The sequence below is a fragment of the Sander lucioperca genome, chromosome 20 (assembly GCF_008315115.2).
Source record: "Sander lucioperca isolate FBNREF2018 chromosome 20, SLUC_FBN_1.2, whole genome shotgun sequence".
Lineage (NCBI taxonomy): Eukaryota > Metazoa > Chordata > Actinopteri > Perciformes > Percidae > Sander > Sander lucioperca.
Genome location: NC_050192.1, coordinates 6,332,299 through 6,351,118, shown reverse-complemented (window position 1 = coordinate 6,351,118; position 18,820 = coordinate 6,332,299). Strand labels below are relative to the sequence as shown.

The following is an 18,820-nucleotide window of genomic DNA, read 5'->3' as shown; positions in this document are numbered from 1 at the left end:
CGCACGCGATCAGGACAGCCAAAAGCAACATGTTTGCAAAGCAGCGTTAGTTCGCTCGGGGATGATTGAAAACCTGCTCCGCCGCCCTCAGCTCGCTCTGGGTTTGATTACTTTCCCGATGGACTCTCCAAGTGCATCCTGGAATCGGCTCTGCCTGTGTTTTTTTTATGTATGAGTAAACAAATAACTGTCACCAGTGGTAGTGTTGAGAGAGCTAAATATACACTATGAGGTATGATGGGGCCAACTGGAAAACAGCCATCTTCTGATATTAAACAAAGGACTGTTTCTTTGTTTCTGTGGACTATGATTTTAAATCTTTAATATTAAGCTTGTTTTGTACACTGGCATTTAATATCCACTCTCTGGTTGTGGATTTTGGTTGTTTTCGTCGGTAAATAATTTCCACACGCATTTTTTTTTGTAATACTAAACGAGACGTTTGTAGGAAATAAAATCTCATTTTTAATGCACTTTTTTAAAGTGAGATTTCCATGTCTTTTTTTAATGGTGTTTTTAAGGCCATTAATGGCCTGGCTCCAGCGTAAGTGTCCGAGATCTTAAAGTGGCCATATTATGCTCATTTTCAGGTTCATAATTGTATTTTGAGGTTGTACCAGAATAGGTTTACATGGTTTAATTATCAAAAAACACCATATTTTTGTTGTACTGCACATTGCTGCAGCTCCTCTTTTCACCCTGTGTTTAGGTCTCTATTTTAGCTACAGAGTGAGACCTCTCACTGCTGTAACATCTTTGTTGGGATTTGCACATGCGGAGTAGCTAGGTAAGGCTCACAATTGCTAGCTAGCTGTTTCTCTAATTGCAGTCAGTACAAGGCAGGATTAGCCGGGAGACTTCTTCTAAATGAGGGCGCACTTCCAACTTTGCGTGGAATACCTGCAGAACAGGGACATGTAAGTAGTTCTTTTGTAGATTGTGGTGAACTTGTGTGTGTTGTAGCAGTGTTTTGCCATTGAGAATGAGGGGGCTAACCGCTAGCATGTTAGCGCTAGCATGGTTTGGCCCCCTCATTTCGGCTAGTGACGTAGAAAACCCTGCAGATTTTTAACAACTCACCCGGAGTCTGAAGGCAGGACACATTCAGAAACCCGTATCTCACTCAAAACAGCATGGATGTTTTTTTTTCTCCAAGTTTGTATGCGCGTTGAAGCACCAGAGACACAAAATAACATCCCAAATGTTATAATGAGCAAGGGAAAGAGGACCCAAATGCAGAGAGCAGGCAGGTAGGCAGGAGAAGGTTTGAGGAAGGGGATTTATTCAACAAAAAACAGCAGCACTAAGGCTGGTAAAAACCCAGGGAAAAAATACAACAAAAGGCACAGGGCCGAAACAAACAGGATACAAACTAACAGAGCGGGGAACACAAACTCACACAGGAAGGGCAATGAACACAGACGGAAGCAAACAGACATAAAACGATCTAACAAGAGACAAAGGGAACACAGAGAACAAATAAGGGACAGGTGATACAGCAGGTGAAACACATCAGGGTGGGGCAGGACAATCAACAAAGGCGGGAAAACACAGAAAGTAAAACTAGACATGACAAGACAGAAAACAGACTATCAAAATAAAACAGGAAGCAGAACATAAACAGGGAAATGCACAACAGAAAAATACACACCAAACGGGATACATCAACACAGGGAACAAAAATATACAGAATAAATATACAAACACAGGAAACATACAGAAATCAATAATACAGGTAACAGAAATGGAACAAAATACAAAGCAAAACACCGAAACCATGACACCAAATCCCAGAAAAAGTGATTTTTTTTTTAATAATATGGGCACTTTAACGGTCCGCGAAAATTACAGGTCATTGCGGTCATCCTGTCAACTCATTTTTAGAAGTCCCAAGGTCAAGGTACAAACACTGGGGTGATTGCGCTTTGCAGCACCGAGACTTTGGAACAGTTACCTCCTGACATCCGCACTAACAGACGTAGCTCGTTTTAAATCTAACCTTAAAACGTATTTATTTAGAATGGCTTTTAATACATAGTAGCATTGGGACATTCTCTGTTTTTTCTGCTTTCATGTAGTCTTTTTCTGATTTACTGTATGTTATGTTTTACTGTTATTGCTTTTTGTAACGCACTTTGGATACCTGCTGGTTGCTGTAAAGTGCTATATAAATAAATGTTGATTGAAATACTGTGAAAATATCAAAAAGCTCAATCCACAGAGGAACGCCCACAGCCCATATTCAGAAACGGTGCCTTTAAATGAGCCTCCAGGACTTCTGTACTGCTGTGATGTCACAAATATACGATATATAGGTAGAAAGGGCCGCTGCAGTGCCGTTACAGTTATTCTACGGCAGCATGGACTGCAGAGACTCTGTTAACACAGATGCGGAAGACGCGGAAACACTGACCAATCAGAGCAGACTTGGCTTTTTCAGGAAGGGGGCTTAAAGAGAAAGAAGCTAAAATGGGAGCGTTTCAGACAGAGAGTACATACAGGTTTATTCAGACAGACATGAGAAAAATTTTGTTTGTTTTTAGTAGAAACCCACAATACAAGTATAAACCTGAAAATGAGGATAATATGGAACCTTTGAGCATCGCAGTTGATCCCACGTCCTGAATTTTCCATATACACAAAACTTCCAATTTATCCATAGTTTAAGGATTGTAAATGCCAACCCCCGCTATTTGAACTCTCCATAAGATTCTGACCTCCTGCATGAAAAGCATTAAAGAGGGTTTAGAGACCTAGGGGTGGAAGAAAAAAGAAATGTCTATGGTCAAGACATTAGGCTCTTCTTTGGCATCCTCTGTCAGGAATCATGGAAGTGGGATCGAGAGCTCAGTCGACCACAACTTCCTGCACTTGAGAGCTGAGAGGAGCTGGGAGCTCCATTTCCTGTCTCTATATTGGCTATACTCTAGCATAACGATGTTTTTAAATTACATTTTACTGACAAAATCTGCTCTTTGAGACAAACTTCCAAGGGGATTACATGTCAAACGCTGTTTCAGTTTCCTGTAAAGCTTTAGTGAAAACAACTTGACTGTTAAGACTTGGAATTTCCCAAAGGGTGGCAAGCAATACCATGAGTTATAGACCGCCTCAGTGACTAAATAAATCAATCTCCTCCTTTCTCTTTTGTGGCGCTGGATGTCTTACACAACCTTCTTTGAAATCTTGCGGATCAAAAATGGAAAATAATGGTCCCTTGGATTTCATCATCTGACCATCGCTTGGAAGAAACACAGCAGCCGAAAAGACTGCATGAGTCAGAGCTTTAAAATGACCACATAGGACAAAAGGCAGCAGACTCAGAGGACCAGAACATGAAAGATGCTGTCAAGAGGAGTGTTGGAGAGTGAGTTAAAGAGGAAAGATAAAGGGATATGGAGGAAGTGTTTGCTTTAAAGTTGCACCCTTAGTTCACAGTGTTACAGTTCTGTTATTGACCAAAAAGCTTCATGTGTGTCTTTAAGACCCCAAAAACCTGTTGAATGCATTTACTTCCTCCTTAAAACATTCGTAAAGCTGATTTAAAAATGTTTTTTACTTGAGACCTGCATTTTTTACATCCATGTTTGCTATCTTGTGGTTTTTTCGTCTGTGTATTTTGCTGAAGGCTTTTGTCGATTAGTGGAATAGTGTGAAACCATTTGCAGGACTGTGGGTTGTGTAACCCACATGCACATGCACATCCTAGTATATGACATTACAATTGTACGGAAGTCCGGACGGCTCGTTTAAAGGCACAGTTTCTGAATACGGGCTGTGTGCGTTTCTCTGTACATCGAGCATTCTGATACTTTTACAGTATTTATACAGTATAGCATCTTGACCTGCTTTATAATCTAAAAAGACATGCAAATCTCACTTTTTACAATATGAGACCTTTACGTTCACTAGCTGAACCATACTTTCACAAACCTGCATATGCAGCAAACAGTAAAAGCTACTTCTGTCATAACCATGCCAGCTTCCACCTCTGCCTGTTTTGCCATCTTATTCTCCCACTTTATATACTGTGTACTCTATAGCCTTGGGGCCTCCTTGTGCACATGCCTTGCCTGCACAACTTTTTAGTACATTCTTGTGAGCACTTTTACAACACCATATTCTATAATAACGTCAATGCTTTCTCTTTTTCAAAATCTGTGAGCATACAGGTATATAGTGCATAGCATGAGACAACAAGCAACATATTCATAGATGTGAATACTCCTAAATATGTGCACTTGGCAAAACATTCATTATTGTATTGAACTGCTAAAAATGTAAATATTAGGCAAGGCAGCAGGTTTACCATTAAAAGTTGTTTTTCTCCTGTCCACCAGCATTTCGTTCCCTGAGTCACATCTTATTCGCACGCGCGCGCACACACACACACACACACACACACACACACACACACACACACACACACACACACCGACAATATAGCTCTTTAATGTTTCAGCAGTGACAGGACCAGAACAACGTCCATTACGGCTGTCTGCCCACACATGACTGTTGACATGATCAATATGCCTTCGCTTCTTCTCCGCTTCAGACCTTCATTTTCCGAGAAGCCTACGCGCAGGGAGGGATGCACGACCTTTACTGACACCTGCGGTCTATCTAGTGGGAGTGTTACTTGGTGATCTTGCAAGATCCTCGGGCTGGCAGATATTAAAACAAGCCAGTTAAGACACTTGCAGTGTTGGGTTCAGTCTTCAAATTGTCAGAGCAAAGGCAGACTAAAAAACAATAGCAATCAACAGCTCAATTGTTTGCGAGTACTTAATGTAATGAGTGTCCTGGTTGTTAGGATGGAGCAGTTACAGAATGTATGGGACTCATCTGTGAGGAAAAAAACAAAAACATTTTTATTCTTGCTGCTAATAACAGCCGCTGGAATTTTGTGCAGAATATGGCATCAGGGAAAGATTAGGCCAATTAGGCAGCGACAAGTCTGATAATGGAAAGTGGCAGTGTTGTGGAGCCTGGAGGCGCCCTTTAGCTAGAGACTGAGCTATCATACAGGAAGTTGCATAGAGAATAAGAAAGAAAACCACTTTGTTCACAAAACTTTTTGGAAAATCTGAGCACCAAAAACTCCTTTTTCATCAATGATTTGTCCTCAAAAATGTCCTATTTTTTCCACAGTATTTGGAAATACAGTGAAGATGCTCATATATTGTCTCTCTCTGTAATCTGAGTCCACACCCAGAGGATAAGTGCAGATTTGCCACTTGCTATGGCTGACAGTTGAGCTCTTTGGGGAGCTCTATAATACAGTAGGTACTACAGTACACGACAACACAGCTTCAGCATCTTTAAAGGGCCCCGTCTCTAGTCAGCTTGTTAGGAGTGTGTGTTTGACACTGTGTGCCAGGCATGGTGACAACCGAGTATGCTAATTCTAACATGCATCCATCTCCCTAATTGTGCAGTCCCCACAGTGATTTATCATACGCTGCATATAAAATGTGCACGTCGGCGAGTAGCCAAAGCAGGGAAGAGTTGCCTCTGGAGCTGTGCTATTTACAGCAACACCAACTGGTGATAGCTTGAAATGACAGCCGTGTCATTAAATCACTGTATTATCTACTGTATGTTATGTGATCTATTTTTAGTGCATTTCATGATCCAAGTCATTAAAACATGTCCCATAAATATTGCAATATTGACTATTATTTTATGTGATTAGAGGTTCTATTTAGTGCTAAAATTGATTAATTGGTTGGTCAATTGAAAAGTCAACTTAAAATCGGATGCGTTTGGGTTTTGCTGAACAAAATGATGGGCTTGGAAACTTTTCAGTATTTTCTGACCTTTTATAGACGAAATGATCAATCAACTAGGAGTACAATTCATAGGTTAATCAGTGATGAAAATAATCATTACTTGCAGCCGTAGTTCCATTAAAGGTGGTTTTAGCCTTTGGATGAGCATATTTAAAATTTAAGCAGAGGGACAACTTTCTTATCTTACATAAGGTTTGTTTTAAATAAATTGCCATATTTCCCCCCAGCTTCATTACTTTTGTCAGTTTGGGTTGCACATTTGTATTTTTGCTCCGCATGTCAGGACGGACTCTCGTGACTCTCATTACCAAATAAATTGCTTTCTGTCATCTCATGTGTCCCAAGTATTTTATGCAACTAATTAATTTGAGTTTTCTGTTGTGTTCACTACTAAAAAAAAAAACTTTTTTATAATTTTTGCAATTTTATATGTTGATGCAGTGTGATTTGCATTTTTAAAGCATAAAAGAATTTATTCAAAGCTGCAAAAGTCTGCCACTTTTGTTAATGCCGGTCCATTTCTCATCGCTCTGCGCTGCTTTAGCTACCTTACAGCGTCTTGCAAGATGGCGTTGCAATAGCAACAGCCAATTTCTCTTTACGTATGCACAAAATATTACTATTCTGCTACTTTTTTGCAGCTCATTTGCAGTTTAAGTGGTTGTTTGAACATGCAGGCTTGCAGCAAAGTAATCTGTCACAAGCGTACAATGTGTATTCGGGACATACTGTGCACACACACATGCAGGGTAAATGAAAATGTGTGATTTACATACATAGCCTCAGGTTACTACAGCCCTTGTAGTCATCATGTGTGGCCTCATACTCCTACTATTATTAAGGCTCATTGGTAAGTGTTTTTTAGTGTTTTCAGCTGAGGCTTTATGTGGAATTCTTATTGGTCCTTAACAAGACCTCTCAAAGCAGCATCACACATTCCTACCTAAATGCATATTGGCTTTGCTCCACTAGCAAGATGCTTCTCAAATCCCCAATCTATGTATCAGCACTGTTACAATCTGATATTTCTGTCCAAGGCTGTAGCTTGCCTCATAGATTAGGACCGCAGACTGATCAAACCAAGGCTTTCAAACCAAAAATCAATTTGTTTGAGCTCTTTGATTGATGAAAAAGGACTGTGTGTTTTTCTTCTTAAGGGATTTAGATGGAGAGAGGGATGCAACTGAGGAGACGTGCAGGTCTGCATGAAAGAACATGAACACACACACACACACACACACACACACACACACACACACACACTCAGGTGTTGGTTTCATGAACACAGTCTGCGTTTGCACAAACTGCCTCAGTGGGACCATGCGAATAAACACTTTGATGAAATATTAATTTGAAATATATTATTTTTTAAATACCCTGTTTTGATTAAAGATTCAAGTTGCTGTTTAATTTGTTCAACAATAACCTGTTTAATTAATTGAAGAACATTCTTGAAAAATATTGGTCTCTTGACTCAAATTATAATTTTCCATCTGTGATGCGTTGGCAGCTTCGGAAATGCTGAAAGACAAAAGAGTCTAGTGTCGATCAGAGCTGGAGAAAACACAGAGGATTGAGAGGCTGCAGCCAATGAGCACTTAGAAGCACTAAGCCATGCCCACTGCACATCTGTACAATGATGTCAGAGTCAAGTCCCTTTATGTGACTGATGTGCAGGAGGGCTTAGTAGCCCCTAATGGCAAAGATCCTGCACGTCCACCGTCCTGCTCTGTAGTAATGCTGCTGCATGTTAGGCACAAGTAAGAGAGGACACAGAGAAGCAGAAAAGTGAAACAAAGGATGTGTCAATGTCAAAGAAAGGCTAAAGCATTTGTCTTTTATTCCTTTGAAAGCCTACTTCTCTAATAATAATACCTCCAATTTGTCCCAGTATAACAATATTTGGTTACACTTTACTTGAAGGTATCTACATAAGAGTGACATGACACTGTCATGAACGTGTCATAAACATTATAAACAAGTCATAAACGTCTATGACATAACGCTTCTTTTAGTAAGTGTCATTCGGTTTTGTCATGACAAGTTATGGTTATGGTTAGAGTTAGAGTTAGGGTTCATTGTGTCATGAATGTGTCATGACAGTGTCATGTGTTCATGACAGTGTCATGACACTCTTATGTAGATACCTTCAAGTAAAGTGTTACCCAATGTTGTTTTTCCAACTGAACATCATTATCACAGTAAGACTGTAAAATGGACCACATTGATTGAATAAATTTAAGGAACGCAACAGGGTTTTATCTCAATATTTTAAGGGTTTTGATTTCTGAGTGTATTTTTCTTACCTTTCCAGGCAGCCATTGGTTTCATATCTCTTCTGTATGCTATGAAGATCAATTATCAGACTAGCTTAAGTTATACAATCTACTAGAGCTGCAACGGTAAGTCGACTGATCGATTAGTCTATCAATAGAAAAGTAATCAGCAACTATTTTTAGTTGTAGGACTAAAAACGAGCCAGACAAACGAGACATTTAAAGACATCACCTTGGACTTTGAGCAACTGGCATTTTTCACTATTTTCAGACATTTTATGGACCAATCGATTAATTGAGAAAATAATCGGCAGATTAATTGATAATGAAAATAACCGTTAGTTGCAGCCCTACAATCTACCATAGTGAACGTAGTGAGCCCAGTATCCTAGGAATCACATCCACATTGGATGATTTTGCACCAGATTTAAGTTCAGTGCCAATGCAGGAAATGGTTTGTGCTTTATGTAGCAGAGAGGAAGGTAGCGGTATGTAGGTTGAGGTGGTGGATGGGCGTGTGACAAGTCAGAGACCGGTGTTTATGTCCTGTCACAGACCTGCAATTCATTCATTCTTAGTCTATATCCACAACGTTCCACTTCCGGGATTGCTCTGGTGCCGCTGGAAATTCCGTCGGATGTCACTCTTTTCGGCCAGATGTCCGTTACCTCCCGCTTTCTTTGTGTTGTAATTCTAAACTTCAGTGGATTTCTGAGGACTATGGTTAACTGCTCCTCAGATTGCTGCAGGGTAAATCCAGACAGCTAGCTAGACTATCTGTCCAATCTGAGTTTTCTGTTGCACGACTAAAACAACCTTTTACCGTACACATGTTCCACCAAAACATGTTCCTTCCAGAGGCTATTTTGCAGCAGCATCGTGGCTCCGTCCAGCGCTTAGCACCGACCAAGACTATTGTGATTGGTTTAAAGAAATATCAATAAACGAGAGCACGTTTTTTCCCCCGTCCCGGAATGCTATGTGGATTAATAGCCAGACCCTCTTCCGCAGCGCTGTGGTCTGAAGGTCTGGCAATGCGAGACTACTGTAACCTCAATATGAACCCAACCTTTACCATGTGTTTTAGTTGCCTAATCTTAACCATGATCACAGTTTATTTGCCATAAACAGGATCTATCTCCACCCTAAACCATAAAGTAGTTGCCATGTGCAGAAATTGTAGAAAGGAAGAATTTTAAAAACGTTATTGTTAATGGATGTAAAAAAATAAAAAAAACATATAAAATCTAATCTGGGGATTTTGCTGACAAGTCTAAAGCCACTTTTACTGCCCTTGTGATAACTCCCACTGAGTTGTGCCCAATTTTTATCAGCCAATCAGATGCATGCACTTTAGACCCCATCTGGAGCATCTCTGCCCAGCTCTCTCCTGGCACCATGCATTTCTCTGACAAAGCCACAGGAAAATAGGAAAGATGGTTATTGACACTTTTAAGGTCCTTTCCTTTAATTGGTCTTTGCTGGGATCTTTCCTTATCATCACACATGTAAGGGCGAGTTCAAACAGTGAATACCTGGCTTTATAGTACAGTTTGTTCTCAAGGAGCAGTCTGAATTATTTTGGGGTCAGGGTCTGGAATCTGCTGCTCCACAGCTGAAAATGCTGTTAACCTGCGATGTAAAGAGCAAATACTTTAAAGTCTTCCAAAATCCCAAATCCCTCCGAAGAGTGCAAGGCGAGCTGTAAGTTCAACCCACTCAGCCTAATCAAGTTCACTGAGCTGTGTCTAACAATACAAAATCAGGTCAAAGCAGGAATTGCTTGGGTCGTTCCTATGGTAACTAAACTAGGTTTGATATCTGAATAAAAGCTAAATACTTTTGCTTTTTGATCCAATTATCACATTCCACCTCCTCACCATGCTAACAAGAGTGCTGGCACCCAGTTTAGTAGAAGAAAGAAAATCATTTCAAGATTTTTTTTCTTCTTTTGGTTGCTTGGATGGAGAATTGGCTCTCATGTAAAGGCCACTTGACGAGACAAACTTGGATGAACAGAGGAAACGGGTCACTCCTGGTTGGAGGTGAAAGTGCTTTTCTTCATTTAAAATTTTCAATAAAAGCTGCTTCTAATCAATGCGCTTGTCTTATATTGAGTTTCAATATAGGCCTACTGCATGGGAACATGGCAGGTCTGTGGAAATGCTTCTAAAGCAAGAGCCTGTTGTGAAAGAGACAGCTCGATAATAGATGGTATAGTCTGAGATTTGTTGGTGGAAAGATGACGTCACTGTGCTTCTCCATTTGAAATAAAGTGCATTTTTGAGAGATTACCTGAACATACTAGAAGGGCACTCAGAGTGTGCAGAAGTCCGCTAAGGCAGACTGATCTCATGAATTGGCGTGTGTATGACACGCCAATTCGTATGCCATTATTGGCGTGTTATCAAGACACATACTCGCTTTTTTGCGTGTTTATCAACGGCGTTTGGCCTCCATTGACTTACATTACCTTGCGATTGCGTGTGAATTGACGCCGTAGTGAGTAGTATGAAAGGGTGATTGTGTCCCGCGTGTGACGTTTACTTTCCATGTTTGTTCTTTTCCTAAACCCAACCCTGTTGTTGTTTCCCTAAACCCAACCAGTTCTTCTTTTCCTAAACCCAACCCGTGTGTCACGTTTCCAAAACCGAACCCCGTTCTTCTTTTCCTAATCCCAACCGGTTCTTCTTTTCCTAAACCCAACCCGCGTGTGACGTTTCCTAAACCCAACCGTAGCCTCGCGATAACACGCCACGTGGCTTTAGAAAGTGGCATGTATGTTTACGCTGTGACGTTGCAGACTGCAGTCCGCTGTATACAGCGTAGACATACACACGGATAGCTCAAAATGCGTACAGATAACATGCCACTTGACTTTAGGAAAGTGCCGTGTATGTTTACGCAAAGTCATGATGTCATGTTGGCCAAGGCATACCCTCTCTCACAATATTGCAGTAGGAATTTTCCCTGTCTGAAACACATTTTTCTGATTATTCCGACACCACATGAATGCAGCACAAACGCCCTATCTTGCAGTGTTAACACAAGTGAAAATAAATTGTGTATCCGCCCTGTAATACGCATCCGCTCCAAAACTTAATTGGGTTCTTCCTTGGCCCATCCTACACCATTCCACCAAATTTTATGAAAATCGGGCCAGTTTTTCTGTAATCCTGCTGACAGAAACAGAACAGAAATGAACAAACGTAAAACATAACCTCCTTGGGGAGGTAATAAAACGACAAAAAATGATTTAGTATATTTCACACTCCAAAATGACACCTTATAGTGGTCAAAGAGATGTGTGTCAACTGAATGAGTTTGGTTCAAATTCCAACATTGGTCTGACATATCTAACCAGAGAAAACTATATCATTTTTCATTTTGTGACCTATGTTTAATCCTGCAGCCACCTCTTGCAACAAAGGGATTGCCACAATAATGTCACCTTCCTCTCTCTGAGTGAACACACAGGTTCAATCTTACACGCTGTGTGTTTTCAGACAGTGATAACTTCTCATCTTGTTCCACAGAGAAAATTGCAGAATTCAAGCATTGTCTCCTCATCCAATCAAACGTAGCTACACTGCAAAAAAATAATAAAATAAGGATATAAAATAAATAAATAAATCACTCCTATGACAACATATGTCATTTAATAATCCAGTATGCCTATAGATTTTAAACCACATCTTTTTTTTCTTTAAAACAGAATATACTTAGGGACATTGGTTTCCAATGCAAATATTATCTCTTCTAAAAAATATAAATATATAAGTTTATTGTCATATATATATAGGCCTATATTTCTTTTTTCATTTCTTATTTTAGATTTGTCTAATTATTTAGCACCAGACAAAATGACAGAATGACCCGTTTGCTAAAAGATGTTTTTTTGCTTTTCACCTGTTTCAAGAAAGAACATGACATAACTTTGTAACAAAAGAACATTTTTACAGTGTAAAAACAGAGCGAATGTGCGTCTCTGCTGCCAATCGAGGCACCCAGCATGTTGTTGGCTGGGCCGTGTGGTGATGCTCTGACTGATTATTGGTGAAGCCAAGCGAGGAGGGAGGCGATAATCCGCGCGCACACACGGACCCATCCGAGCCGCTGCCAGAGCTGCCTGCAGCGGGCGTCGAGACGTCATGGGGCCGCTGTCTCTCCGCGGAGTTTTCTCTCCAGGGACATCACTATAAGGACACACAGAATAGTCATCTGCGTGCGAGACGGGACACGGAAAGAAGACCGGAGAGTTGCCTTGTTTGTTTTCACGGTTGTTGTTTTTTTTTGTTTTTTTCTCTCGGAGCGTTGCGCACCTCGAGCTCTCCACCATCTGATGCCGGGAGCGCAGCATCGGGTCAGGGGCAGATCCGAGTGCTCGCCTCGGGTCGTTTTAGAGTTTCCGTAAAGCACACTACCCTACGTTTGGCTGATAAAAACAATAAAGAAAAAAAACCCGGATCTGCTGTGGATTGTTTGCCCATCAAAGGGATTATGATTTTCTCAGACATGAGTACGGGGACCAACTCCCCGAAGGTGCACCCGCCGAATGGGACGAGGTTTTACACATTCCAGGCAAGTTAACTGTGGCTTTAGTCCTTCTGTTTCCATCTGCGCAGCTGGTGTCAGCTGCTTCTTCTTTTAATGCTGGTTGTGTTTTCTTTTCCTTGCCGTTGTTTGTTGTTGCTTTGTGGCTTTTATTGTGGAATATTTAGTAGGTGTTCACATGTATGAGATTGTCTGCAGAGCAGTGAAATGTTGGGTGTTTCCTACCTGCATGTGCATACAGACCACGACCTTTTATTGGACTTAAAGTGCGGTCCTCTGCTGTTTTGCATTTTAGCTGGATATATAGAGATGTTAACCTTCATAATGTCTTATTGCACTAAATGAAGGCAAAGTGGATGCACAGGAGTCCATAAAGAAATAACAAGAGACTCAGTTTTGATACAATCTCACTTTAAGATCTTAAAAGAAGGAATAGAAAAATAATCTCAATGGTTTCACACTGCAGCTTGTTGAATAAAACATCTGAGAGTAAAATCTTGAGAAACTAGAATTCAGAGTTCATCTTCATACTGTATAATGATCAATTATTAAAGCTGAGCCCACTGTATCCCCCCCCGTATATTATCTATATTTGAATTGTGCTCTAGTTCTATTATATTCCTCCTCTTTCTAAAGAGAAATAAGGACACATATGCACAGTGCGCTACATTGATCACTGTAGGCTATCTTTGCATATTTCAGCTCTGCCCAGAGCCCATGCATGGCAATGAAGCTGTGTCAGTGGATATCGATTCAGTGTGTTTCACATGACTCTTGTAACCAAGCCAGCCCTCTGTTTTTTTAACTGTGGGTGGAAGGAAGAAAGGAAGCAAATGTTTCACAGAGTGTATCCTTTTTTTCGCAGTCTTCAAGAACCTGCTGGTTGCCTTTTTGCAACATGACAGGGAAAAAAGGTGATGATGGTTGAATTTTTGCACCCAGGTGCAGTCAGCGTGATTTCAGACGCTGCTGCTTTACTGAAGATGAGTGGAAAGTGGTTTGTGGGTTGCTTTTTTCAAGTCAGCTGTAGTGCTGACGGGAGCTCAGATGAGATGTTTATGTAGAAATACACCTGCCTCCTCAGTCTAATCACAATCTGGGCCAGCAACAGAGCCAAGTGTCTCATCCCTACTTGCAAATTTTATTTGTTTTTTTTTTCATTGGTTTTGCCAGTGCAGTAATATTTTCCACAACAAAGAAAGGCCAGGGGCTGCGAAAGCCCAATAAGACACAATATCATTATCTCTGCCTCCTAAATCACTTCACCCAATATCGTGTTAGCATGCCCTCTAACTGCACAGCCACTGTGACAAAGTTTTTCCTCCTCAGTGTCATAAACCTCGCTTTGCCTTTTCATGTCCAATCATTAGTGAAGAAAGGCGCCCCGAGGGCTTGTACCTGTTGGAAGAAGCTCCTCTGATATCACAAAATCAAAGGCGTCCTAGTTCACTCATTATAGTCCCAGGAAATCCCCATAAAAGGCTTCAATACACATAAATCACAGTTTCAAAAATAACAGATAAAAAAAAGAACATGTACTGTATATTTCAGCACAATCTTCCAGAATTATTGTAAATGATTCTAATAAGGAATTCCCATGTTCAAAAGGGAGTAGGAAGAAGTTACACACACACATAAATCACAATTCATTTTCTTCCACCCTTGCTTGGTTAGGTAAAAAAGCAGGCATCACTACATTGAGCCTTGCCAAATCAGTGCGTTCTTTGACATCCACTTTGAACACAGTTCCTGTCAGATTTCTTACCAACTCCTAATGATATTCATGTTATCAGATTGCCCTTCCTAGTGTGCAATTATAAAATCGGCTTGGGCAAATTGAATTAAATTGCAAAGTAGGTGCCTTTTTTGAAGCCGCAGCGGCTCCATTGGGGTCATCAAGATATTGAGTTCCTTTATTCACTGTCAGGCTCTGCAAACATGTACCCAGAAGTTTGCTTAGTTTGGGAGGCAGTCTAGTATGCCACACAGCTGTGTCTATAGTCTATAGTATATATATAGTATATATATCGAGCATATAGTATATGCATCTTGCTCTGTCTCTCAGCCGATATCTCCTTAATGACATTTGGAGGCAATAGAGATGGCACATCAACATGAAGCATAGACACAAGGAGGCTAAAATACTGCTTCCGTCTTCACTAACCTGAAGATACAACCATGCTAGTGTCTCTGTAAAGCTAGCTTAGGCCTCAGAGGTGATTTGACCTAACACCAGTATGCTAACATGTTCGCTATGACAACTCTAATGTGCTTATATTTAGCATGTAATGTTCACCATGTTATTTAAGTGTGTTAGCATGGTGACAACCAAAGTATTGACTTAATAGTGGCACTTGAGGAAAAGTCTAGGGATCATCAAAGTCAGTAGGATTCATCCTCTGGGGACCATGGATGTCTGTACAAAATGTCATAGCAATACATCCAATAGTTAGATATTTCAGGCTTTACCAAAGTGGTGGAATGACATTGCCATAAAAGTAGTTTGATACTTGTGATAACAGCTCCTTTAACATGCTATTTCTGCATTGTGACATGGTGACAAGGAGGAATTAGGGATATTATGTTGCGTATGCCTCCGTCGGTGCCTTTTTGTATGTGTATTTCCTGATGTTGGATTGACATCCAATGAAATCTCATCCGTGGAATCCTGAACCCACTGGACCATCTCATTGGGGTCATAGCAGATTTTTAGCCATGAGTCAAGTCCAAGGGGCATGTCAGATGCCCCAGCTAGCCATTATAAAAACAAAAGTCCATGTAATGTATTTCATCAAGCAGCACTTCATATAGTTGTTCTGGTAAGAGGCAATTTGAGAAACAGTGTGCACAATGTGTCAGCTCGCTGGGGGATTTTTCTGTTGACATGAATGCAGTTCTGGGGTTTGAACTTTTAAGACATAAGCTCACTGAGTGTAAAAGTTGTAAATGTTCAAACACATAGACTCTAGTGTTGTGAGTCAGACTATAGAGACTGCCCAACAGTTGCTTTTTGAAATTGCAAAACAGCATCTTTCAATGATACATCCCATTTTTAGTGTCACTTTGAGGAGAGTGCATTCAAATTTAGTTGCACCCTGGATCTTTCCTTTGCTAGATTATTAGTTGCACGTCTTTGTATTTAATATCCCATTGTTTCTGTCAAATAATAACCTGCCAAACTGTTGTCAGGGTTGAGCTACCTGAACAAGTAGATATAATTGTTGCCCAGTATTTGTCCTTGGTTGTCAAATTAGCTCTGCATGTGATTAGTCTCTTCAGCTGCAATGTCTTTGCCCTAAAGGCCCCCCCCCCCCCCTCTCTCTCTCTCTCTCTCTCTCTCTCTGTTTCCCACATGGCCAATGCAGCCTGACCCCTCTAGCAAAAGAAGGTAATATTACAGTGAGAGGCTCATACTGTACAGCTAATTGAAAGAAATTGGGTAACAAGAATGAGGTAACACTGACTATCTATTCTAATCATTGCTGAGGCAAAGTCACGCCAAAGTTGGCAGCCAACTTTCAGATTGTCAGATACATTTTACACATCTCTGCAGTGTTTTTGTACAAAAATGATCCCGCTGGCTGGCTGATGAAGTGGAGAGGGAGGAAATGAGCTGGTTCTCACTGCTCTCCTTCAAAGTAATCCTCCCTTTTGCAGTGAACTGGAATTTGGAAAGTTTATAGCGCCGCGGCCGCAGGATGACTTTGAGCTGCTGTTTAGGGTCGGGTTCGTTTATGAGCATCTGTCCTCAGTGCTTGTTTGTAAGCACGGCCACAGCCCAGGCCAACCCCACTTTATCAAACCGTTAAAGCCGTGACTCATTTTGCTCTTCCTTCTGACTGTCTGACTGAGAGTTTGCATTCAGGACTTGACAGGAAAGGATGACAGGGCTGGGCACGCTGATTAAAAAGTTCTACTTCTCATTTAACCTGGTGCTTACTTGCAGAGAGGGACATTCAGAATGAGGCTGAGATTGAACTTCTGTTGTACACTACTTAAGCAGAGTGCAGGAATGGCACGGTGCCTCTTATTCAGCACTACATCTTTAGATGCATAAATCACACACTCTCGCACCTTCACACCCACAGCTGAACACTTCCCAGGCCCGATAATAAGACTCTTTGGAGCGGGGAAGGTCTGCGAGACAGGATAACTCATCAGGTGACACCAGACAGCAGTTTGAATGACAAGCACCTATTTCTTCTGCACCCAGAGGTGGCTCGTCATGGCGATGCCTCAACTGTCTACAGTTTACCTTAGTGTTTCTCTCCTGGAATGGAAGTAAATGTTCTTACCTTTGTTAGTCAGGGAGTTTCTTTTTTTGTGAGCTTTGGCTGTTGTAGAAAGCTGGTGTGAAAAGTTTAACAAAACATTCTGAATCAAGCCATCATATTTTTTTTTATTAAGATTTTTTTGGGGGCATTTTAGGCCTTTATTTCAACAGGACAGACATGAAAGGAGAGAGAGAGGGAATGACATGCAGCAAAGAGCTGCAGGCCGTAGTCGAACCCAGGCCTGCTGCGTCGAGTAGCAAACCTCTATATATGGGCACCCGCTCTACCAACTGAGCTATCTGGGCGCCCCAATTCATCATTTTAAGTCATTTGTTAAGCAAAACAAGACAAATGCTTGTTTGTTCCTGTGTCTCAAATGAGAGGATTTCTTGCTTTTTTCTGTTTTTTATCATTGTAAATCAAACACATTTGGGTTTTGGACTGTTTGACTTGGAGCTTGTGATGGGCATTTTTCACCATTTTGATACATTAAAGAAACTCAATAGTTGAAAAGCCCAATTTGAATATGTCAACTTGGGCTTGAGGAAATTGTTATTTTATGGACCATATATGTGATGTAAACAATCAACATATTAATAAGTAAGGAAAATCATAGTTAACTGCAGCCCTTTAAATGTTTAAGTGAAATAATTATCGAGGGAGTCGCAGCCCTCGTGACATTTTAATGCATTTCCTATCGTCTTTGCTCAACTTAGTGTATTAGTGAGCTTTCACTTTCTACTGCATGTCAACACTTAATCTTGGAAATCCCCATTTGTGCAGCATGATGATGTGCTCAATGCAGGGTCCCGCCCCTGTGATGATCTCTGCACACGGATCAAAGCAAACTGCGCGTACTCTCCTCATCATATGAGAACAGGACAGTGCTGCGGGTTGATCCGGAGGGAAACGTGGAAGCTTTCTGAAAGCTTTTCCCCTGTTGCAAGCTGTGCATCTGCCTGATTAGCGGGACTATTTCTGTTCCCATTTGAATAACGGGTGTGAACATGTGTGCAGATGTATCCACGGCAACATGTAATTATGAATGAAAACACGCAGGACTGCAAAGAAACCAACAAAAAAGACAACAGGGCGTGAACTACACAGAGAGCTCTCTTGTCACTCAAACATAGAGCAGACACATATACATGTGTGCACACACACAGTAAGGCACCCAGCTGTGGGAGCAAGCTTATCCCCCCAGCTGTCTTACCCTGTCACACACACTCCCTCCCCTCCTCGCGTGCCCCTCCCCGTGTCATGTGTTCAGGGTCGATGATGGAACAACAAAAGGTGGCCGTACGCAAATAAGCACAAACAGGGCAAACTGATCCACAGCCGCCAGATTGAAGTCAAAGTGCTTGACCTTTTATTTGTTAGACTGGCACAAGGTAATTGCTTACAATTGTGACACCCTCACCAACACACACTCCTACACACAGTCCTCCCCTCGGTGTCTATTCCTGCTGCTGGCCTCCTGAATGTTGCGTATACGTGTGTGTTGGAGGCGTTTGCCCTATTTTCTTGGTCTTTTTTTAATCAGCCCTCGTGCATTTAAAATCTGACCGGGGCAGATGGGGAAGGGAGTTTGACCCACTTTGATGGATTCCACACCGATTAAAAGGATGAGTGAGCTTTCGAAAGCAAGAGGCCCCTGTGTACGTGTGTGTGTTTGGATGTGTGAACAAGGGAGAAAAAGAATAGAGGACTGTCTATTTGTGTGCCAGTGATGTGTACTGTATGTGTTACTGTAAAGCCTACACCTCATACTGTAGGTAGCAGCTCTGTTCAATCCCTCCAGGAATTTGTAATTTTTGCAATCATAAGAATTAATACAAAATCAACCTTACCCAGATGGATAGTTAGTAAATACATTTTACAAATCATCAAGCCTCAAACCTCAGAAAGACTTTGTTGTAACAGT

At 41.1% G+C, this 18,820-nt stretch overlaps 1 protein-coding gene across 4 annotated transcripts in view; it reads left to right on the top strand.

The window, feature by feature from the left end:
• ppfia2 (PTPRF interacting protein alpha 2) overlaps positions 1 to 18,820 on the top strand; it is a 228,351-nt gene that overhangs the window by 111,244 nt on the left and 98,287 nt on the right. Inside the window, exon 1 of one of the 4 annotated variants that reach the window (XM_035996396.1) lies at positions 12,129 to 12,649. The exons of 2 other annotated variants lie outside the window; for them this stretch is intronic. In XM_035996396.1, coding sequence (XP_035852289.1) covers positions 12,569 to 12,649 — 81 coding nt within the window. In that variant the 5' untranslated portion in view covers positions 12,129 to 12,568. Of the gene's footprint in view, positions 1 to 12,128; positions 12,650 to 18,820 lie in introns of those variants that run through there. One more of the 4 variants, XM_035996397.1, reaches the window with a different exon arrangement.